Below are 24568 nucleotides of genomic sequence, written 5' to 3' on the forward strand. Positions count from 1 at the left end.
ACTAGTTCTTTCTACCGATGCAATTTGTAATTTAGTTATTACTAGATCGAAACATGAAACTTTGTCGAATGGCAACGAATGTAATAAACGAGGAAAAATGAATGCTAAATTTACATTTTCTTGCCTTTTTTTATAAGTAGCTTAAGTGGTCTAACCTAGAACTCTGGGATGTACACAAAATGGCTGTGAGAAGTTGACGATAATGACGGTGTTATTATTTGCCGCTTATTTTCCTTGCATATTTAATATACTGTAACTTCTATGGACATTCAATATGTTCTGCCGCTTAACAACACAAGGACGCCTCCTTCAGAGACATTTTTTCGACGTTTTACCGAAAATATCGTTATCGCCTAGTGTGCAATCGTCGTCACCCTTGTCAGTGCAGTCGACAACGGGTAAGTCAGTTGATGGATAGCTGGATATAAGGTTCGTGCAAGATTTTGCAGTGGGAAGGATGTATTTTTTCTGTAATTTAATTCACGGTTTCAATGTTGCTGGAAAATTAATCATCTGCATCGTGTGCGCTCTTTTTTTTATTCATAAATGTTGACCCTGTCCATCCCCAAATTTTTATCATGCAGAAACAGAAATCGTGTGATAACAGGTCTTCGTTCACACAAAGACATTATTACAATCACTAGTTATGCATCAACACTATAATTGTCTTGCATTGTCTTGCATTGTCTGACGCCAATGCCTTTTGATTTTTCTGTTAGAATGACGCGCTTACAGTGTGCCATGCCCTGATAACAGAACAGCAACAACTGATCAACCAATGTGTGATCTGAAATGATGATAAGGGCCCAAATAACAATATCGGTCACACCCCCTCCCCCTGCTGTAAAGTTGTTTTTATTGTCATCAAATTTCATATAAATATCATCTTAGAATAAATTGTCAATGTTAAAGTAAAGAAATAATTCCGGAAAGACTGTTAGACAGGGCACTGTGATTTACTGTGAACACCTCATAAAACTTTTCATCCATTAAAGTGTAAATGTTTCTCTACATACCAGTTTGTGCTCCCAGAATCCTACTTTTTATCAATTTTGTGCGACTTTGTTTGATTTCAGCATTTTTTATTGCAGAACTGCAGTACTTTATGCATGATTGCTTATCTAAAATTACTTGTTGTTTATACTTTACAATTTACATCTATGTCTGAAACCTGGCCAAGACTTCCTTTAGCCCTGAACTAAATTAGTTTGGGGATATACCTTTCAGGAATTACATACATCAGACCTTTAAAAAGGGTCAAGGGTTAGGATTTGTTTTAAGATTAACATTTGCTAAAAACGTATCATATTTTACTGACAAAAATGACAAAAGTTAGATAGGAAGCCTAAAAGTCTTATTGAAACCCATTTGAATGTTGATAATTGGCGTCAAGGTATCGTGTGAAGGAAATGAAAACAAATTTCTTCTGGGGAAATACCCAGTATCTTATAAAGATGTGAATTACATTATCTTTTATAACGGTAGAGTTGATTTTTCAGATTCTAAGACTCCAGTCTCAGACCTCTGACTCAGTTTCAGATCTCAGATTCAGATTTCAGATCTCAAAAACTTGACATAGCTCACATTATAAACCTCAGTCTTGGCACTCTCAAACTATAATGTGCAAGAATTATTGACATAAAATCAAAAATGAAAGATATTGTGATACAGAAAGGTATTGCAAAATCAAATAAATGATCATTTCTGTCCATGAATCTGAAAACTTACAAACTTCAACCACGGTCAATTTTGAAAAGGGACTATATTTGACCTTAGGACTTCACAGTTCACTCAAATATCTTGCAGAATGGAAGGTAGTACTTCCTTGCTGGCTGCACCAGTACCGGCTCACTAAGCTAGGCTTTACTAGCCACAGTGTGTCCCCAGCCCTAGTGAGGGGGTGTGAGAGAGTCTGATGGATGATCAATACCAGAGGACAGAACAGTATACACCCTCTATAGACCATACATGGAGATGTACATGATCAGGCCATCTTGACCTCCAGCAATAATAATATAATAATAATATTTTATTGCTTGCTTGTAAATATAGGATTTACATCACATTATGGCAATAAAAGTGTAATACAAAAATAAGCAATCAATCGAGGCTGTGACCATTCTAATGAGTAAATATCCCGAATTTAAAGCGATCTTTATGTCACAAAGTTCACATTTCATGGCAGCTCATAACTGGCGTAGATTGAATATTACAAATTATCAATGTTACATCTGAGATCTGAAGTGTAACTTTGAGTCTCAGGTTCTGAAAAGTCAACACTACCCTTCCATAAGTTCCATTTCACTGACAGGTCATCTGTTGATTACCCAGAAATACTGTTGAATACGGATGCTTATTTTTGAAGTGTCAAGATCACTCTAACTTCAAGCATATGTTTTTAACTTGAATTTCTGATATTTTTGAAGATTTATGTGAGCACAAAAGGTCTACCTTCAACAAAATCAAACTTCATAAATGAAGGAACACTCATGTTCTTGTATTTCATATCAATATCAAATAAAAATCTTGCATGTTTTTCAGCATGAAGTTTTGTCATATCAAGTAACCAAATAACATTGTTCAATTTTATAGCATCGTCACAAAGGCAATATCATGTTCTGTCAAGGGACTGGCATGTTTTTCACTGCAACAACTCCAAACACAGCTGCTGTTGCAACATTCCAAAACCAAGAAACCAGTACACAGTCAGATTTGTTCGAAGCAGTGGTCAAAGCGGCAAGGAGACCTCAGCTAAGTCGGATAAGAAGCAGGAAACAACATCTGGGACAGGGACAAAAGAGGAAACAACACCTGGGGCAGGGACAAAGCAGGAACCTAGTGGGACAAACAAAGATGCAATTATTAAAGGTTTGTGTACTTCTCTGAAGATAGAACATTCTGTGACTAATTTAGGTTCTTACTTGTCTTGCATCAACAGTTTGATCTGATGGACCATGTTGTTTTCAAAGTGATCTTCCACAGGTAATATGGAATGACACGCAGTACTTATATGTTGACGTACATTTCCATTTAGCATAGTACCACAAAGTTGGGCACCATCTTCTCTGTATACAGAAATTCAATGAGGAATTTCATTAATTTGAAAAGGAAAATAGTATTATTTGTTCAGTTTTATGTCACATTTTATGAACTAGAGAAAGTGATGTTTGTTTATTTGTTTGTTTGTTTGAGGGAAGCATATGATACAATTGATATAAACAAGAGAAGACAGCTTACGCATTCAAAGTCAATGGCTGGTGTAGATAGTCATTACGTTATAAGCTTTCAAAACATGCATTATTCATAGTACTAGTACACCTTAAGGTAGAACGCACCTCGGGGCAGACATTCGGACTCTCAAACTTTTACAATTCTCTTCTGATATACCACATGTGGGGGTTCATTTTAAACCTCTTGGTGAAAGAAAACTTTTCACCGGTTAGTTTTTTGAAATTCGAAAATTTTTATTTTTCTCCATAGAGTTAACACAGGTATGGCCACCATTTTGAATTTCTAATATCGGTAAATCTTGGGTTATTTCTTTCTCTAGTACCAAAATTTGCACAGTGACCCCCTATTTTTATTCTTGATTTTGAAAGAGAATGATTGAAAGATTCCTTGAGGAAAGTTAGAGCGAAAGTTTAAGTCTTTCACTTTCGAGGTGCATATCACCTTAACAGTGGATAAATTATAAGTGAATTTTCTATATACCGGTAAGTAGTGTTTCAAGAATGCTGTTTTGTTACACATTCAATTATCTGATGATAACTTTAAGGAAATAATATGAAATAATTCTGCAAAGTAGAAGGAGCTATTTAGTCCCCGCGGACGAAGTCCGGCGGGGACTTATAGATTGGGTCCCGTCTGTGCGTCCGTCCGTCCGTCCGTCCGTCTGTCCGTCATCAACAGTTTCTCAGACACTACTGAACCAATTTTGTTCAAACTTGGCACAAAGGCATAGCACTATAACCTACAGATGCACGTCGATTTATTTTGTGATACGATCCAATATGGGCGCGAGGCGGCCATTTTGTTGCGATTTTTCATGTCTTCAGACCATAACTCAGACATCCTTGAGCAGATTCTGTTCAAACTTGGCACAAAGGCATAACACTATGGCTTTCATATCCATGTCAAATTATTTTGCGATACAATCCAATATGGGCGCGAGGCGGCCATTTTGTTGCGATTTTTCATGTCTTTGGACATCCTTGAACAGATTCTGTTCAAACTTGGCAGAAAGGCATAACACTATGGCCTTCATATGCATGTCAAATTATTTTGCGATACGATCCAATATGGCCGCGAGGCGGCCATTTTGTTTGTGATTTTTCGTGTCTTTGAACCATAACTCAAACATCCTTGAACCGATTCTGCTCAAACTTGGCACAAAGGCATAACACTATGGCCTACATATGCATGTCAAATTATATTGCAATATGATCCAATATGGGCGTGAGGCGGCCATTTTGTTGCGATTTTTCATGTCTTTGGACCATAACTCAGACATCCTTGAACTGATTCTGTTCAAATTTGGCACAAAAGCAAAACATTATGCCCTTCATATGAACACCAATTTATTTCGTGATATGATCCAATATGGCCGACAGGTGGTCATTTTTTTCCTATTTTTTCATGTCTGTGAACTATAACTCAAACATCCTTGAACCGATTTTGTTCAAACTTGGCACAAAGGCAAAGCACTATGGCATACATATGCATGTATCAATTAACCTTGCGATAGGATCCAATATGGCTGCAGAACTGCCATTTTGTTGGAATTTTGCATGTCTTTGAAGCGTAATTCAAAGGTCATTACACCCATTTTGTCCAAACTTGGCACAAAGATCAAGCACTATGGCATACATATACATGCCAATTTACTTTGTGACATGATGTTCCAATATGTCTGCAAGATTGTCATTTTTTTCCAATATCGCTGCCAGATGGTCATTTTTGGATTTTTTCATGTCTTTGAGGTTTAATCATATGCAAATATTCCTTAACCAATGTTGTTGAGACTTGGTACAACGATAAAGTACTATGGCATACATATGCATGTCTACTAATTTTGTGCTATGATCCATATGGTCAATAGACAGCCATTTGATTTCAATTTTGGTATGATTTTTTATGTCTTTGAAACATAAACATAGGTCACTGTCCCTCGATGGACTGATTTTGTTCAAACGTGATACGAAGATAAAATACAATGGCTGCATTCTTGTGCACATTAATTTGTTTCATTATATGATCCGAAATGGCTGATTACAACAACATACTCAATCCCATACCATTTCGAAAATTCCACCAAACCATGTTTATAGTATGTGCCGTCATGACACTAGAGGCAGTGAGGGCACTGTTATGTGTGATGTAATCAAAAGTTCCTTCAGTGGTCATTACCGGCAGAGATGAGTCATTTATTGAATGTTCCTCTGATTACTTTACTATGCAAGTCACAGGCCTGATGCACCCGTTGCATCAATGTCATTCCAGCTACCTAGACCACAGCTACCTAGACACCAAAGATTATAACAAAATGGACAAGCGGGGACTGTGTCATCAACGATGACTTGTTGAATAGAAATATCGAACAATGCAAATCAAGTAGGCCTGTGGCCAATTTATACTAATCTTTAACCTTCTCTTGTTTTTGTTTTGTCCAGGAATATCTTTGTTTTTTTGTAGCAAATTTCTTCATTGTAAAATCATTCATACCTGTTAAAAATCTCACTATAATTACTTTCTGTGAACAGTCAAACCCGCCATCAGGAGAAGAAAGAGGATAGACTATACCAAGCAATACACTGATAATAATACAATCACTGCCATCAGAGCTATGAAGGAATATCTACTAAAATCAAGGTAGATTTATGTTTGATATTTATATGTAGTGTGTGTGTGTGTGTGTCTTTGTCTCTTTGTGTGTCTGTATGTGTGTGTATATATGTGTGTGTGTGTGTGTGTGTGTGTGTGTGTGTGTGTGTCAAATAAACTTCATCTTTGTCGTCTTTTTTTTTGTGTAATGTGTGTATGGACGCAATCATGTATAGTTGTCTGGATGATGTCTTGACAGAATAAAAATGTATATGATGATAAAACAGGTGCAGCAACCATGCAGTACAGGAGTGTAAAATTACAGCATTTTATCATGTTAGCTACTTTATTTCAAAAGTCTGAAAGGTGTGTCAGCGAACGGGTATCATCAAAGTTTGTTTGCAGCTAAAGTTATAGTAAATGAGCTTTAATATGATGATGTGTTTCAGGTACCTCTTGCACATTAACAATCAAACATTGACAGGAATATATCTACACTCTCACCAAGCACAATATCCAAAGGAAGAAGTAGCCATAGTTGCGTGCAGTTTCTCAATGACAGGGTTATGACCAGTGTTTAACATGCCTATTGATTTCAATTGTTTGGCAGTGACTTAGATGGAATTAGAAAGACAAGAAGGAGAAGTCCATTTGATGAAGCCGATGGGCAGTCTGGAATGATGGTTTATCTCAGATCTGATGTTGAAGCAAGGTGAGAGGCTTGCAAGACATAAACCTTGCTGCAATTGCAGTGGCACAAAGTTACTGATTCCTGAAATCCAGTTTAAGGTTTATATATTGCTGAGTTGTTGATTTCTTAGAAGAGCGTGGTAAACTATTTGTAGTGGGGTGTAACTGACCTTATGAATATGAGTGTATTTCCATTAACTTCACCCATAACTTAAGATCTAATGAAGAGGTTATCCTACTGTTGGCACTTCAGTGTTATTCAGTTCATAGCTGACTTTGTTTGATTGGTGTTGATCCACCTGTTTCCAAGAGAGAGTGATTTTGGTCCCCAAAATTAGGACTTAGGACAATAATGATAATAATTTGGTCAGATCTCATGATTTTAGTGACAGACTTTGAACAGCATGGTATCAATCGATTTTTGTTGTTTGTTGCTCTCACAGAGCCATGGAAGTTTGGGGAAGTAAAGAAGCCTTGGACAGGGAGAAAAAGAAACGTCTGAAGCAAGAGGAAGTTTACAAAGAACGTGAGAACTGATAAATACTACAATGATTCATAAATAATTCGTCTAGAGTATTCTAACATGAAGTTTTATCTCAGACTATTTTCTCTGGGTCCCATGTTTCACCATGTTTTTATGTTTTTGTTGGCATTTATCATGTTTGAGCAATTATCCCTACTCATAATTCGTTTTGGAGAAAAAACAATCCTTACAAAAAAATGGTAATCAAAAAGAGTCTAACTCAAGTACATTTGTCGTTCAGTCCTGGAAAGTGAATATTTTTTAAATAAGTGTGAATGATGCTTTTGCCATAACAATGCAGAAAATATTCACACGGTGCAGAAAGAACTATGGGTATTTGGGAACTTTGGCATGCTACTAACTCCTCATTGACATGTCTAGCACAGTTAACTCACCCAAAGTATTCACCACAAAACTTTACGTCATGTAAAGCTACAACCCCATGAAAGATAGCTGCCATGGGATGCTCAGTAGCCCTGCATACTACAGTATTCAAGACCAACACAATGTATGCTTTCGTGCAATAGAAAAGCCAGCATAGTGGTTTGGTCACCAAAATTGTATTTATCGAGTTATACAAAGAGAACTACTCGTTTGCTGCTGCATACTAATAATAAGCATTTCAAAGTATTCAACTCTTTTTCTGTCTCTTTATCTCACATGCACAGATGTATTTTTACTGAAGAAAGCCATAAAGGAACACCAGCAATTCTATGGCACTAGTCAGGTAGAAGTTCCATATCTCTTTGGTTCTGGTATTAAAGAATTGTTGTTAAAGGTACTGCCTGCATGCTATCACTGTTCCCATTTCAGTATATCACCCCAGCTTTACTGATGTCCTAGCCAGAATGGAATCATTAACAAGACTTATTTCAGTAGGCTGTAGTTTCAATCTGTCATATCAGTTACTGACATAGAAATTGAATAGTGTATCTCTATAGTATCTTTCATTAAAATACATGTAAATTGATAATACTCTGTAGTAACCATAGTTACATTCATGTATTAAAATTAATATTTTAAATAATAACATGCTCTAGAAGTGTTACATTCAAAGCGCGTGTTGGTTGCTATCACTGGCAACGTTCCAAATATGCACTTTTGCACATGCAAAATCTTACCGTTTCGTTGTTTCTATGGATTTTCGACTGCTGGTATTTTGAAAATGCTCAAAATCTTTCAACTCTCTCAATTGTAAACCAATTTAGCTGATTTTTAGTAGGATTATTTAAGTCATACATTAGAATATAGATAAGCATGAGCTTCTAAAAATTCCGGACCATTTATGAGATATCGCCGTAAAACTCACCAAAATTTCACAAAATGACACAGTAGATTTTCCTGTTCAAAAATCATTTGTACTTTAACAGATAACCTAGTCCATGCTAGGAGCTTTAAACAAGTATCTCATGTGTTACATTCTGAAATTTGGTGCAAATTTGTAGGAGCTGAAACGTTTTAAAATAGAGCTGTGAAAATTTGTATATATGTGACGTCACTGACCAATTGCGCAACAAACCTGCGTCTTTTGGAATCGTATAGTTCTGTAAATCTTTATTATGTGAAGAAAACCATGAAAAATTTGCATTTGATTGATTTGGAAATTACCCTTAGCAACCGATGCTTAGCAATTTGAATCCTTTGGTATCGCCTTAATCTTGTATAAACTCTTCAGTTTGGAACAAGATGTTATCTTGATGATTATTTTCTCAAACTTTTCCCATGAAATATATGAAAAATCCCACACTTGAAAATCACCTTTGCTTTCCAATACTTATAGAGCAGTGATATCAAATGCCATTGTATGTTTACTGAATGAAGCAGTAAGCCAGCACCTTTAGTATTTTTGCATGTGTATGTGCTTTCAATGCTATCTTAGTGTGCATGCATGCCATCATATAGCTGTAAAAATTCAGTAATAATTGTATTTGATACTGAACCGAAGTATTATGCCTTTACCAAGAAAGCTGAAAACGTATGTTAATAGGTGGTTGCTGCTTTCATTAAGAATAGCTGGAGTGTGACTTTCTATCCTATAGTGCTAACACTTCCACAACAAACCTGCAAACTTTTTTGCATGGAAGAGAGCCATTGTGCTGTTTGTTTGACTTTATACTTTTCTTGATTGACAAGTCTTGTCTCTTTAAAAAGTTGTAACTTAGCAAGGATTTACTTTTGTCATACAACTCTGTGATATTTTCAGAGTTCTTTGATGAAAGATTGGCTTTGAGGAGTTCCTCAAATAAATAATACATTAGTTCATGTTTACAACAAATTCATAAGCAAAACAACACATTTAACATTTGCATATTGTATACTAACAATTTGTTTACTTAGAGTTACATGGTTTATTTTGAATGATGTACCATGCTTTAGCATCCCCTGTTTAACATATGTTTTGACATTGTTTGCAGCCCAAAGCAAGCATGCTACAAGGCTCAGGAAGAGTTGTACTCACAGCAATCACCATGTAAGTCAACATTTGTGGAATTCATCCACTGTTCTTGTTTCTAACCCCTGTCAACATTGTCATGCATATGACATATGAGGTGATAAGTTGTAGATACAAACCTTCAGCTATAAACTACGAAGGTTTTCATGGGGGGCTCTAGCAATGTATTCCATCCCTAACCCTATCCATAATGACTCCCTAGATAACTGGTGATAATGCTCTTTGTATCCAAAGCCCACAGAAATTCTCAGCTTCTCTGAGATTCATTCCAGGATTTTGTTTCCATGGTTACAGTAGTGAAAGAGGACCACTGCATAATAGCATTGATAATGGAGTGCAGATTTTATGTGAAGCTGAATGTTTTTGACAATATTCATAAACAGCTGCACCTTTGTCCACTGGTATTGTGTTTGTGTAAATGCCAATATGTGATTAGATTTGGGTTTGCATCAGGTGGCAATTTCTACAGTACAGATTCTATTTCATCATAGTAAAATAATAATTGGTGAATTAAGCTCTATCGGCTACAGAGAGGCCTTCTATTAACGACTTCTCATTATTAAAGGTGCCTTAGTTTTGAAAGCACTTATTGAACCCTGTTTATACTAGCAGTTTTTGTCAGATACCATTTGGTAAAGAGAGCTGTCAAGCCAATCACGAGATGTTCAGTAGATTTACCTACTATGATCAAGACAGTTTTTCCCTGAGGAATCTCGGTACCATTGTGCAACATAGTACAGAAGTACAATTTGTTAATGTGTATTTGTAATGTATGTGCAAATTTAATGAGACATCACTCTCACTTCCATTCATAATATGTTTGCTTTCTGTTTCAGTAATGCCCTCAACTTTGTGGGCAAGCTCATAGCCTGGCTGTTCTCTGGATCTGCCAGTATGTTTTCAGAGGCGATACATTCCCTCGCAGACACGTGCAATCAGATTATCCTTGCTTTTGGTATTTATCATTCCATCAGAAAACCATCACCAGACCATCCGTAAGTTCCATCAATCTTCTCAAAATCTTAGATTTATAGCTTATGTCACTCACTGTATTTATTTTTCCTCTTTTCAGTTTAACTGTTTTTGTTATAGCAGACTGCTAGTAAATGTTACTTAAGGATTCCTCTGTGATTTTATCCAAGTCCTTTCTTAGTACAACAACAACACTCCATCAGGGGACAGCAGAAATACTACCCTGGTTCCAAAACCACTGATTTAGGCTCCAAAACCTTGCAATTACTCCCAGTTACTATGAAGATTCACTTCGCAAAGTTTTTAATGGGTGTCTGAAATGAACTACGGTACCTTGCATATGTACCACAGTTTATTCGCATCGAGCGCGCGCGTACTACTACTGGAATTTGCACTGCAGTGCAATACCAAAACATTATGCCATTCCTTTATGTTATGAGTATTTACCACTTTTGACCCGGAACTATTTTTGTTTTGTAAACACAAAAATGTCGTCTACAAGATTTCATTTCACTTTGGTTCGATGCTAGTTACAGTAAAATGCATGACATTAACAATAAAAACTACGACAAAGAAAATTGCATGTACTTAATACAGTGTTAGGATGATTTTTATTATCCGGAAGAGCAGTTTGTTTGACAGCATAGCAAACACATTGACAACTGGCTACGTCCGTTCCTAGTTCCATGGATACGCACGGTGGCCGCCGTACCACGGCGGCCAACATACATCGAAACACAGGTAACTTCGGACGCAGCGGAGCCAATTAAACAGTAAACATTTTCAGAGACGTTTTTGCCAGTAGTTTTCTCACCGGACATTCCCTATTTACAATATAAAGTCACTTTTGCATGCAGTTTACTCTGTGCTTGTGTGTCCTACACGCTATTTGATAACAGTGAGCGCTTGTGTGCCATGGTAAACACTGATCATTCGACAAGTCACGTTTGCCGTATCTTACTCTTAAATTTCCCGTAAAAATCTTCGAACTGTTATTTGTATCGATCATTGAAAAGAATTTCAAGCTCAAAATGTGAAAAAATCAAACGTTCCATGTTCAAAGTTCTCTTTGTTTGCTAATCTGTGGCTACGTATGTATGTGTGAGCGATACCGTAAGCAGAGTTCGAGCCCTCCGACGTTCCTCTATACGTCATCCTTGATAAACAAGTAAACAATAGTTTAGCCAATCAAAATAGAGGGTGTGGCGGCGTTGACCAATGAAAAGTGAAAGCTGATTCGATGCCTCATTACAGTGATGTTAATGTTATATAACTCTGCAGGGTCACCCTGAAGCTTTGACAGACAAGTAGTACGCACGACTAATCGTCGATTCTCTAGATAAATGATGCAAATAAAAGATAGAACATATGTAATAATAACAGAACCCTTAGTACGGCGCGCTTGCACTCACCGGCCATGGGGTTCTGCAATAGTACCATGCAAAGTACCTCAGACTTTCAAAATAGCGCCCTCAATGGCAAGTGTGTTTCACCCATTTACAAAGACTTTCTCCCGTGCATACTTCAAATGAGTAAACATTATCGGGGACAACAAATGCAGCTTTCAGATATTGAAGCGCCATCTGCTCAATAGTCAGTGTAAGCAGTTTTGGATAACTCTCTGTGAAAATGATCTCTTATCTACTGTATTCAAACATAGACATTCATCTCGACTGTCTATGATTCAAAGCTGGCATGCGACAAAACCTGTTCAAAAACACCTATAATAAGCTTCTCTATTGTTGACAGCATCCCTGTTTGGAAAATCGTAGTCATCACTGTGCAAAATTTCAGTCTTTGATGCTTTTTACTGCAGGTATGGTTATTCCAACATGCTGTATGTATCTTCCCTGATAAGTGGTGTAGGTATTTTCTGCCTTGGAGCCGGTCTGTCTTTCTACCATGGCATCACAGGATTGCTTGATCCACATCCAATTGGCAGTCTCTTCTGGGCATATTGCATCTTGCTTGGCTCACTGATCTCTGAAGGAGGTCAGTTTCAATATTAACTTCAGTTTAGTCTTCTGTGTTCAGATTTTGAAAACATTTAGTAACATCAGATGGCTTGGCCTACATAGTCATCAGAGATAAGCTGTAAAGTTGTATTCACATTTATAATAACAACTGTCAAAAAATAGCCAACTTTCCTTGATCTGTTTTCATGCTTAGCTATATTCTGTGTAATGTACATGGAAGAAGTTTTTAATTTATTGTCGCTTGCACTTTCGTGGTACTGGTAGGTTTGTATAATTTGACTGCTGGACCAATGAGTTTAATGGATCATTGGAGAAGTTACGTGACTCATTGAGGTGCAGAATCAGTGAGATGCTACTTGAAGAATTAGTGCATAAGTATTACCCTGTTGAGGATAAAATGTTATGCTCTCCAGAATAAAAGCCTGAAATGTTAGCCATTCCTATACGCAGGTTGTCCTTCTCAACCATGTTAAACCAAAATTTATTTTGTATGATGTTTCAAAAGCTGAATCTTTTCATGTTTTTCTACCTTCAGCAACACTTGTCGTAGCAATGAATGCTATCAAAAAGAGTGCCAAAGCAAAAGGACAGTCCATCAAAAATTACAGTAAGTCATTGCACTTCTGCTAACATCAATGAGACTTCTTTAGTGTAAACTATTTTCTCAAATGTCTGGGCATGTAATGGCTGTGAGTTCAAAGTCAATGTTCTTGCCACCATGTGGACCACATGCATTATTTAAAAAACATAGCATTTGTTTTATGCTACTGCTTCTACTGTCTTCCACTTTTACATGTGAAAGATAGTACTACCGTGACAAAATTTCCTCTGTATACCGAATATTCATTTCAACAAGTATTTGCATATCAAACTTCTCGGCAGAACCTAAACAGAAACTTGACAACTGGCCAGTCATCTTGTTCCAGTTACAATGTAATGTAATGGTTGTCTTGAGAAAAGCATGAATTAAATTATGTCAGTGAGTTGTGATTTTGTGCCCTTAGGATTCATTATAAAATTGTTTAAAATATGCAAAACTTTTTACACAATGTTTGTTTAATTGTGCTTTTCAGAATTATTACGGATGCTCTTATATTCCATGTTTTGTATTTTGATCCAAAACCTGGTAATTTATCTACCATTGCATGGTAGTGTGTACATGTACATCCATCATTTTATGTAATACTTCTCCTTCAATGGTGATTTGTATTTTATTTCAGTATACTATGCCAGAGACCCCAGTGTCAATGTAGTATTACTAGAAGACACGGCAGCGGTGCTTGGTGTGCTAGTAGCTGGTACCTGTATAGGCTTGACCTCACTGACAGGCAATCCAGTCTATGATTCCATCGGATCCATCGCTGTGGGTGGGTTACTTGCCATGGTTTCATCGTTCCTCATTTACAGCAATTCCGAGGTCTTGCTGGGACGTGCAATTCCCGCTGAGTCACTGCGGAAAATCAGTGATGTGTTGGAAAATGATGTCATGGTCAGGTAAGCAGCTATATCCTTACATTCTTGTTGCCAAAGTATATTTTTCCCTTTTTTAAAGTGAAATAAATCCTGGACATAGAAATATTAAACCCATGCCATAATTTTGGAAATCTGTTCAGTTAAGGTATAAATAAAATGTTTTTGTTTATGTGTTGTAAAGTTAACAGTAACCATCAGACCCCACCATGGGCTGGTGTGTTTATCAGTAATGATTGGTAACAATTTTGGTGAATGGAAGCATCTTTGTTACAGTGAGAGGCACATCAAAATTAAAGCTCTTTCCATACCTTACAAAAACACATCTCATGCTATCAAATGGATATGTTGATTGAAAAATCACAGAATCCGGCTGACATCAATGCATACAGCGCTGTCTTGAGAGTATGATAAAAATTATATTATCTTCAAAAGATATGGTTAAATGCCAGTTCTACAAGTTCATTTGTGACTGTGTTCCTCCAGCTGTGCTTGCTGTTTCAAAGTGATTTCTTTGACTCTTCATTGTTGACTCACAAGATGTGTAAATAGTACCTAGTGAAAAAGCAGCTGCAATGATCCCCAGAGGGTCTTTAATAACTCTTGATATTATTGTATTTCTAGGACTATTTCAAATATTGCTTGGAGTTTTGAAACAGTCAATTAGTTACAGGATTTTTCAGAAATACTATATGGGCATTGTTTGTGCCCTGTTACATATAACATTTCAAGATTTTCACTTTTTACATTGACTATCACTTAACATGCACATGTGTTAATGTAGTAGGATATTACAGCAAGGTTGATTGATGATGCCATTGTATTTACTCATACATCTGCTCTCTTTCCTATCTACATCATTCAGCAATAGTGTATTTCTGTCACTGAAAATAGTGAAATAAAGGTTGTTGCCCAATATCACCTGTTCCTATAGAGTATCAGCAGGAGTGTCATTTGTGCTTTGTTAGACAAAAGACAAAGTTGAGTGTCTGACGCAGCACAAATGACACGAATGCTGATACGACGCAAGGAACAGATGATATTGGGTAATAACCAATTTTTCATATACAAATGCTCAGAATTTTACAAATGATTGGAAAACCTTAAATTTAGGGGACTTACTTTTATGCTGCTTTTAGCATAAATATGGAAATATTTGTGTTAACAGGCTTCATTCTTAAACTATACATCACTGCCACAGAAATCAACACCATGCCCGACAAATCCTCCATTTCTCACTGAATACCATAAAAAAAGATGCTGGGACTCAAAATTAGTGGCACGGGAAGAATTTGTTATGGCACGATATGTTGTTACAATTGTTACCGATCAAAAACCCTCCTCTGCTTTAAATCTTTTCCGATTTGGATTGTGCTCAATCGTCATACAGAGTGGAGAGAGGTGGCCATTTTGTCAACAATAACAATGCATATTACACACTGACACACTGCATTGATGAACCAAATACTGGGTATTTCAAAATGTTGTACCGTAGCAAGTAGACCAACAAGCTAGTTGGAAGAAATTGAAAAGAAGTGTCAAAAGTTACACTTGGTTCAGCTATCCACTGATTCCCACCCTAGACTCATAGTATTAACAGTAACCTGCCTTGCTAATAGTACCTTCTTCAATTTTTTTTTGTCATACAGAGGTGTGCATGACATCAAGGCTACTGACATGGGGGTCAACACCGTTCGTTTCAAGGCCGAGGTTGACTTTGATGGGCGAGAAATTACAAAATCCTACCTGGATGAGCTTGATGTTCAGCAGCTTCTGCAGGTAAGCAGTGAAGTCATTCAAGCCCAGAACACTGAATTCGTTTGGAAATTCTAAAACCATACATAGGGAAACATGAGACCTCTATCAGCTTGTCAGATATGACAGATATCTATGAGTCTTCCATGTCAAACCAACAGTATAGTACCAAATCAACATTTCAAGACTTGTAATTATATGTGAAGTCAGTCTCACTCAGATTGATCAATAATTGATAGAAGGTGCCAAATCAGCTCACCAATAGATGCTGAAAAGTAGAATTTGGGTTACAGATTGACCACAGACAACTTTCCTGTAGCCATGTAACTTTATACAGGTATCAATTTAATGAGTCTTGATGTCACGTTTTGGAGAGAACTGATGCTAGCCAAAAATAGCCCAGGGAATCTTGCACATTTCTGAATCTTGCCCACAAATCACAAATTTGAGAGACTTCTCTGGACAGGCAAAAAGATGGAAAACGACCACTTCTTTTGAAAGTTACAGATTTTTGAAACTCAAATCAGATTGTATGATATGTGTTCATTAGCACTAAATTTACCCAGCAGGCATCACATAGTATCTATAATTTTGTGAATCATTGGGAACACTCTTGAGTTAGCAACTTGTTAAATTAGCATATACGGCTCACTTCTACTTACCCCTCATATTCACTCAAGTGTAATTACCTCATTATCACCCCTTCCCCCCTACACATAAGCAAACCTACTAACTATCAACATTGCCAGACATAATGTAGCAGCACAGAAGTTCACTGAGATACTACATTCTTGCATCTCAGTAGAGCAAAGCACTGAGCAAGATCACAGTGGCTTTGGTGATGTCCATGCTCATGTTTGATCAGGTTATTGACTTGTTCTGCTATCATGTAAATTGCATAAAATTGTTTGAACAATGAGCGGATGCCTTCTTTTGATCTTTCACATGTGATGCTGTGGGAACATTATTTATTTTCAACTGATCATTGCCAATGGTTACTAGATCATAAAGGCACAGGAAGAGGGTTTCTTTCTGTAAAACAGTGATTTAGAGGACTGAAGAAATCCACATCTCAGTAGGCATAGACTCAAAATATCAAACAGACAGACTAAGAGTTAGCAAGTCTGTACATCTTAGTTAAGGTTGGTTTGGGATGCAGTGTTTGACATAATTACCTCGTTCACATTTGCAATCCAACTGAAATTTGGGCCGATGCAAAATACTTGTCCTTTTGGGAATAGATTTGGGCTGCATCCGCACTTATCCCCACTTACCTGTAACAGAATTAGGGCCGATGTAAATTTACCGTCCCTTGTGACCTCTGACCTGTCAAAGTTCAAAATGGTGCATTTGAATAATGACACGCTGTTTCTACTGTTCATGATTTTCCTGCGTTTTTACGCACAAGAAGGGCAAATATGACCACCACTCGCCCTTTTAATCATCGGAGAGATCTTCACTATTTGTTGAATGAGCGTAGGGTATATGTATGACGGCGGTGGAGAAATAACCAGTGCGTGGCATTTTTGACATCATTGTTAACCAATGCGTCTCTTACGTGCACTGTGAATTGAATGACATGGTCTCGCTTGCGGAGCAAAAGTTGTGGGAAGATATAGCTCTGCGTACATGGGATGATAAAGACTGAATTTAAAAATTTCGATAAAGTGTAAACTTTAGTTTCAGACGCCGTTTGTTTTGTGTGAATAGGGTGACTAGTTCAACTTCGATCCATGGCGGAGGCCTGGTCAACTGGGACCAGGGCTGATGCAACATGTCCACACACATGAATTTGGGTCAGCCCTGAACCCCCCTTATTGCCAGGACCAAACTACGTCAGCCCTAGGCCGACGCAGTGTGTCCACATTGGTTATTTTATATCGGCCTGGGCCCAGCACCGGTGCTACACCGACGCAAAGTGGTCAATCTGAACGACACAAATTTCAATGGTTCAATTAAGCAATAAACCACACTGAGTGACAGTATACCATGAGATTTTGACCAGTTTACAATATATATGCATGAGTGATAGCAAGTGCATATATGGAGTGAACTGGTCAAAACCGAGTGTTATACCTGTTACTGGGGTTGTTTATTGCTATTGCATCATTACAGTATAATTGAAATTCTGAAGTGAAACGTTAAAAAAGGAAATTTTCTCTAGATAAGGGCTCACATGTATTACAACCATGCTATGTCGCGAATATTGCACGGTTATTTTCATGTCTCAACCAATCAGATCATTTTATTTGCACCATCAGTATCTATCTGAAAGATAGGGTTCAAATTGATCTTGAAGTGTCAGTCAGTGTATTATCGGCATAAGTGAACATTTGTGGACATGAACCTTTGAATATGAATTTAAATAGTTTTCCTGAGAGCCTTTACTTTCAACTCTGTCTATAACCCTAACCCTAATGACTCCCTAGGTGACCGATGATTAATAAAAAACAGTCTGTGACATTCACTTTTGCCGTCACATCATGAGTGTGTCGCTCGTTACACTACAATGTAGCATCACTCAGATCATTGGCTGACCTCAGCTAGGTGAGTGTGTTTCTCATGCAGTCTTTCAATGGCATTCTCTGCTCTTTTCTACATGTGAACAGGAAGTACAGAGTTTTGACTCACTTGAAGACATGGAGGCATTTATGGTGAAACATGGAGAGAGAATTGTAGACAGACTTGGTGCTGAGGTTGACAGGATAGAACGAGAGTTAAAGGTAATAGCTGTTATTCAAAGGACTGCAGACTTCTGGGGTTTTATGTCAGCAATTCAAATTGACAGGAACAATAGCTGTAACTTTTCATTGATTAGTTTTATTATTTTTGTTCTATGACAGAATTAAATTCTCCCATTCTTCTCTGTAAATGGTCGTTAAATACAAAGGTGTTCAGCCCTGCCAACACAGTGCAGTTTGTACAATATCATGCATCATTGACAAAAGAATTCAAGTCAGGAGTGAAATTCAGTTGTCAACAATAACATAACACATATACAGACATTATTGATATGTTGAACACTACAATTTTGAAATAGCTTTAGGAGTAGAACATGAAATTTCATTTGACAAACATAGCAAAAATGATGGAAAACACGATAAAACTTCCACTTTAGGGAACCAGAAGTTGAACATTCATTGCATTGGTATTATGCTGCCAGATTATGAAAATACAATCGCTACCAGATCACAGATTATGTGTGTTGCTGTTCCTCTTGACCCATGTCATAGTTGTTGACCATAGATAACCAAATATTTGATCAAGAGCTTCACGGTGGCTTGTTTAACCAGGCTCCAAAATATAATATATGCTCGTAGCCTTTTGACCCAAAACAATTGTAATGTGTGAAAGAGATGGGTGAAAATTGAGATATCTTTTGAATGATAATGTGTAGCCCTTTGTAGCTGCTTTTTAGCTCCGCTGTCAGCGACGCGGAGCTTATCAAATAGGTTGATTTTCCGTCGTCGTCCGTCGTCGTCCGTCGTCCGTCGTCGTCGTCGTCGTCCGTCAACAATTACCTTCTCCTCTGAAACTGCAAGTCCAATTGCTTTGAAATTTTATATGCAGTTCACTTGGGGTGACCACACTTAAGTTTGTTCAAATCGTGGTGAAATTTGCATATTTGTATTTTTGGGGCAATTTTTGGTGTTTTTGGTAAAAAAATCTTCTTCTCTGAAACCGCTTGTCCGATTGTTTTGAAATTTGATATGCAGTTTACTTAGGGTGACTTCAGTCAGATTTATTCAAATCGTTGTGAAATTTGCATATTTGTATTTTTAAGGCAATTTTTGTCATTTTTGGTTAAAAAAATCTTTAAAAATCTTCTTCTTCAAAACTACCAGTCAGATAGCTTTGATATTTGGTACATATGTCCCTAGGGATGATCTATTTCAGATTTGTTCAAATTGTGCAGAAATATGCAAATTTGCATTTTTAAGGCAATTTTTGCCATTTTTGGTCAAAAAATGTATTTCTCAAAAAGAACTGGTCTAATAGTTTTGAAATTTGGAATACACGTTTCTATAGATGAACTGAGTAATATATATTGAATTTCTGATGAAATCTGAAATTTTGTATTTTTGGGGCAATTTTTGCCATTTTTGGTCAAAAAATGTGTATTTCCAAAACTATTTATCTGATAGCTTTGAAATTCGTTATATAGGTTCCTACAGATAAACTACATGATATTTATTGAAATTGTGATGAAATCTGCAATTTTGTATTTTTGGGGCAATTTTTGCCATTTTTGGTCAAAAAATGTGTATTTCCAAAACTACTCATCTGATAGCTTTGCAATTTGGTATAGAGGTTTTTACAGACCACCTTATGATATTTGTTGAAATTATGATGAAATCTGCAATTTTGTAATTTTGGGGCAATTTTTGCCATTTTTGGTCAAAAAATGTGTTTCTCAAAAATTACTGGTCTGATAGCTTTGAAATTTGGTATACAGGTTTCTACAGATGAGTTCAGTGATATATAATGAATTTCTGATGAAATCTGTAATTTTGTATTTTGGGGGCAATTTTTGCCATTTTTGGTCAAAACGTGTATTTCCAAAACTACTCATCCGATAGCTTTGAAATTTGGTATACAGGTTTCTACAGATGAACTAAATGACATTTATTAAAAAATAATGATGAAATCTGCAATTTTGATTTTTTGGGGCAATTTTTCCCATTTTTGGTCAAAACATGTGTAAACATGAAATCTGCAATTTCATTTTTTGGGGCAATTGTTGCCATTTTTGGTCAGAAAATTTTATTCTCAAAAAACTACTCATCAGATAGCTTTGGTTGACATGTTCTTAGGTATGATCCGATGTGATATATTCAAAGTATGATGAAATCTTCAATTGTGTATTTTTGCAGCTTATTTTAGCCACTTTTTTCTGGCCTCTGCATTGAGCTTTCAAAGATATCCACCTTCCTCATCAACATGTGTAAAAAAAAGTTATTCTCTACATAAACACAGCGGAGCTATATCGGCCGCTAGGTCGCTTGTTTATAGTTTAAATTAAGTTTGTCAATATTCAAATGATTAAATGACGCTTTTATTTTATGTTTCACAGAAACACAATATTAATCGTTAAACTCCATCTTCATTTCATATTTCACAGAAACGCAATCCAGAAGTTCGCCATGTGGATTTGGAAGTCCTTTGATGATGCCAATCAATACTAGACTGTTATTTTTTTCTGTCAAAATTTGTGCGCACAATGTATGACTGCAAATCCTCCAGCCACCATCACAAGGTTGAATGCAGTCGTACAGATATCATCTACCAGAGCCTTAGAAACTGATTATTAATTTTCGTATCGTAAACATTGCTGACCATAAAATATTGTAAAATTGAGAAAGACTATTTGTAACTGAGGTAGTTAATCATCAGTTTGGTTTTCATGTATTATATTTGAAGTGAGTTCACCTTTCAAAAAGTACTGATGTCTGACTTGTCAGTTACATCACAGACAGTAGAAGGAGATCCAATCTCAAGAGATTGTAAGCCATGAACTTCAGAAAAACTGACATGTTCTCACTCAGAGCTATAATTTATAGAACATAAGTATACACTTGTGATGCATATGTGTTTATACATATACATACATACATACATACATAGATGTACATTGCATATGTATACGTGTAAACACACCCATATGCATTCACAAAGTGTGCACCACAGATATGTGCAGACACACATAGGTATTTGTGCATGTATATATAGTTGTAAAAAAAATAACTGTCTGTACACAAGGTGATCGCAGTCCATGTGAAATGACACACAAGTTTACATACTTGTTTATTTGATCATAACTCAAAAGTCTGCCTAACTATACCACAGAATTGCATGTGCAGTATGTTTTAGATTGATGTGTGTACAAAGAGATCTTTGCAGTGATGCCATTGTCAGTCTTCCCCTTACAGAGACCATGTGTAAGTTCTACACATATACCTTGCTGAGTTAGCATGCTTTGTGACACTGCCAGATACTGAAAGTACAGATTTTTGTCAAAGTGGGTACAAGTACAGTATCAGCTCAAAATAATATTTTGTAGAATAAGATTCTAGATTTGTACAACATCAAATCCAGCAATCAACAGACAAGGATGCTTTTTCATACCAATGTCAAGATTTCATGCAGCAAAGAATGTTTGATGGCACTGGGATGTCTGTATCTTAAGACTCAACATTGTTATGAAGCCATAAAAGGCAAAGCATCATCTAGCTGTGAATACGCAGCAGTGCTGTGGCGTATTGATCGCGCTCTGGTCAAGGGTCACCGCCACAGAACTGCCACGAGCCAACCCATAGGCTTTTTTAGGGAGCTGTCACTGGTTTCTTGTCAAATTTGAACTGACCTCCAACATATTCAATGAGTTTTACGCGAGAGGGCAAACGTTGCAGAAACCATCGACGGCTCACAGGAAAATGGTTGAAAATACATGTTCTTATTATTGAGGTAGTTAGCACGAGGAGAGAATAAGTTGTTTTCACAGCTAGATCACTGCGTATTCACAGCTACATCATGTTGCGCCTTTTATGGCTTCATAGCAGATGTTGAGTCTTAAGATACAGACATCACAGTGCATATTCACTGCTAAGCGTGATCTTGCTGGCGGATAAATGAACATCAGCATCCCTTTACCCTATGTGAGTCCAACAAGCAGCCAATGGCAAGGTATGTGACTCGACCAGACCTTGATAGCAATAGGGATATGAGAACATTAGTTCATGTGCTTTTGCTTGACAAATGTCATGTATCAAATTTCTTGACAGGTTAAGATGATAGAGCCATAGGTAGGGGTAGACTTAACTATCAGTCAAAACTAGGTGTCAATTTGTCAGCAAATGGAGTTTTTATCTCCCAAAACTCTGTGTTGAGTTTTAATAATTGCTGACTTGGGAAAAAAATTATCCCAAGAACATTACTTACAATGTGTTGTTCAATTCTCATGGTGACTTTTGTAGTTTGTTAAATACACATCGTGATTACCAGTAATATCAGTAGAAAGGTGGTTTCCTTCTATCTTACAATGGTAAATCCAAACTTATGCAGCTTTGGTCTGTTATGGCAGTCTGATATCCACAAGAACTCATGATAGCAGAAAGCGTTTCTGCCAATCTCATTCCTTTTCTGAGGAAAGTTCAACAAGGTTCAACTTGTTAGTGTGTATTCTTTCCTAAGCAGGTGTTCATAGCAAAGTCAGCAATTGTTTCAAATCACCAAAACAAAGATTTTGCTTGTTGTGTGGATGTATTGGGGTTTCAAAATTTGATCACAGGTATTCCGTTTTGGTATTCCTTTTTTATGAATAAAAAACTTGCGTGTTGAACTGTAAATATGTTTCAATAAGTAAAATTTTAAGGTCTCTGTTTTGTTTATTAAAATATCACAGAATTGGTTAGGTACCATCAGCCTAAAATGGACCACTATGTAGATTTATTTATAAAAAATAATTGAACTTACTTGCCGAAGAAAAAGTAGTTGGCTAACAATTTGGGGACTGTAGAACCATTGCAAGAGATCACTCCTAATTTGGGTGATATGTAAATTGTATTGGTTTGGAGAGCTGAGACTTTCATATACACATGTACCAGTATTGCAATATTGAGGTTACAATTTTTGTGTGAAGGGGTATGGGTAGCTATCTCATAAGCTCCATGGTATGGTGATAGTACTGTCTAGGCTGTGATAAGGCAGTCACTGTGAGGGGGTCTGTCATCATTGTAAATTATTTGAGAAGAGCAAAGATATGCATTTTTGAAAACAAGTGGTGCGTATTCATATCATGTCAGTTGTTGTCAATTATGTAAAGCATTTGTAATTTCAGTATTTTATTAAAGCCTTTTGGTGGAATAAATTAAAACTCATTGTATATTTTCTTGTCACTGTGTGAGCCGAATTTGTATGTGTTTATGAAACTGCCACCCCCTTACTTTCCAAAGTAGCCATACAGCAGTGTAATCGACTCACAAATCATATACAGCCACTGCAAGTGAATACACAAAAACAATTGACCAAATCCATTGCCAAAGATTGAAATAGAGATATTTTCAAAAACAATATGCCTCCATAATTGAAGCTGAAGATTGGAGGTTTTTGGTAAACAAAATGCAAAAAGAGACAGCTAACACAGCTTCAAGTTTGATAAGATTTTTGACGTGGGAATGTGGCTAAGCAAGAATTTGTATAACATTCTTATTTCGAGATACACAGTTTTTGGACAGTGTCAAGAAATTTGATGATAATTGGCAAAATTTACGTGTAAGATGGTTATAAAACCTTTTGATGTTTTGTTGTCTTCGTCTAAATAGAGTACTACAAGATGGACTTTGCATTTTGGCAGTCAGCAGTCTCAAATTTTTTACCCTACATTGATGCTGTAGTAATCAAACAATGGAATCCAATGTAATAATCAGACCTTGAAGTGAGGCCAGGATATTTGTGATGACTATGAATAATTTAAATCTGCAACCCTGATTTCACACTTCAAGATATGAAGAATGTTCTCTACCTTTTGATTGTCTTTATTTTATAGTTTATGCATAATTTACACATGGTAAACTGTCAAAACTTCCATGTGAAAATCACTGCTCACGTATCATTTCTGCAGGTCTGTAAATCACACAGAATATCGGCTGTCCAAAAACAAATGTTCAGTAAATTCTCATGTTTTGTTAAATGATAGAATTTCTGTCAAACTGCATAAAATTGCATAAAATCATGCAAAGTGCTGTATATGTAAAAGCGAAATTTAAATTGGGTTTGCAATGCAATTATAAAGTTGCAGTTTTTCAAAAAACTCATAGATGCCATCACTAAATCAAACAACAACATGAACATTGATTTTACATATTCTCCTGCAACACCACAGGTGAGAGACGGCACTTTGTGATTGGCCCA

At 36.7% G+C, this 24568-nt stretch overlaps 1 protein-coding gene across 2 annotated transcripts; it reads left to right on the forward strand.

The window, feature by feature from the left end:
* Window positions 1–144: 144 nt before the first annotated feature.
* LOC139131871 (proton-coupled zinc antiporter SLC30A9, mitochondrial-like) lies at window positions 145–23540 on the forward strand. 2 transcript variants are annotated; one of them, XM_070698163.1, is made up of 14 exons: window positions 145–398; window positions 2593–2868; window positions 5760–5868; window positions 6431–6532; window positions 6954–7036; window positions 7702–7811; window positions 9448–9503; window positions 10322–10480; window positions 12274–12449; window positions 12969–13040; window positions 13654–13927; window positions 15553–15682; window positions 18268–18381; window positions 20781–23540. In XM_070698163.1, exons 1-14 carry the CDS (start codon window positions 275–277, stop codon window positions 20823–20825), a joined length of 1830 nt encoding a protein of 609 aa, XP_070554264.1. In that variant the 5' UTR covers window positions 145–274; the 3' UTR covers window positions 20826–23540. The 2 variants fall into 2 exon arrangements, with proteins under 2 accessions (XP_070554264.1, XP_070554265.1); XM_070698164.1 differs by having other exon boundaries at window positions 7702–7760.
* Window positions 23541–24568: the final 1028 nt, after the last annotated feature.

Source organism: Ptychodera flava, chromosome 4 (genome assembly GCF_041260155.1).
Source record: "Ptychodera flava strain L36383 chromosome 4, AS_Pfla_20210202, whole genome shotgun sequence".
NCBI lineage: Eukaryota > Metazoa > Hemichordata > Enteropneusta > Ptychoderidae > Ptychodera > Ptychodera flava.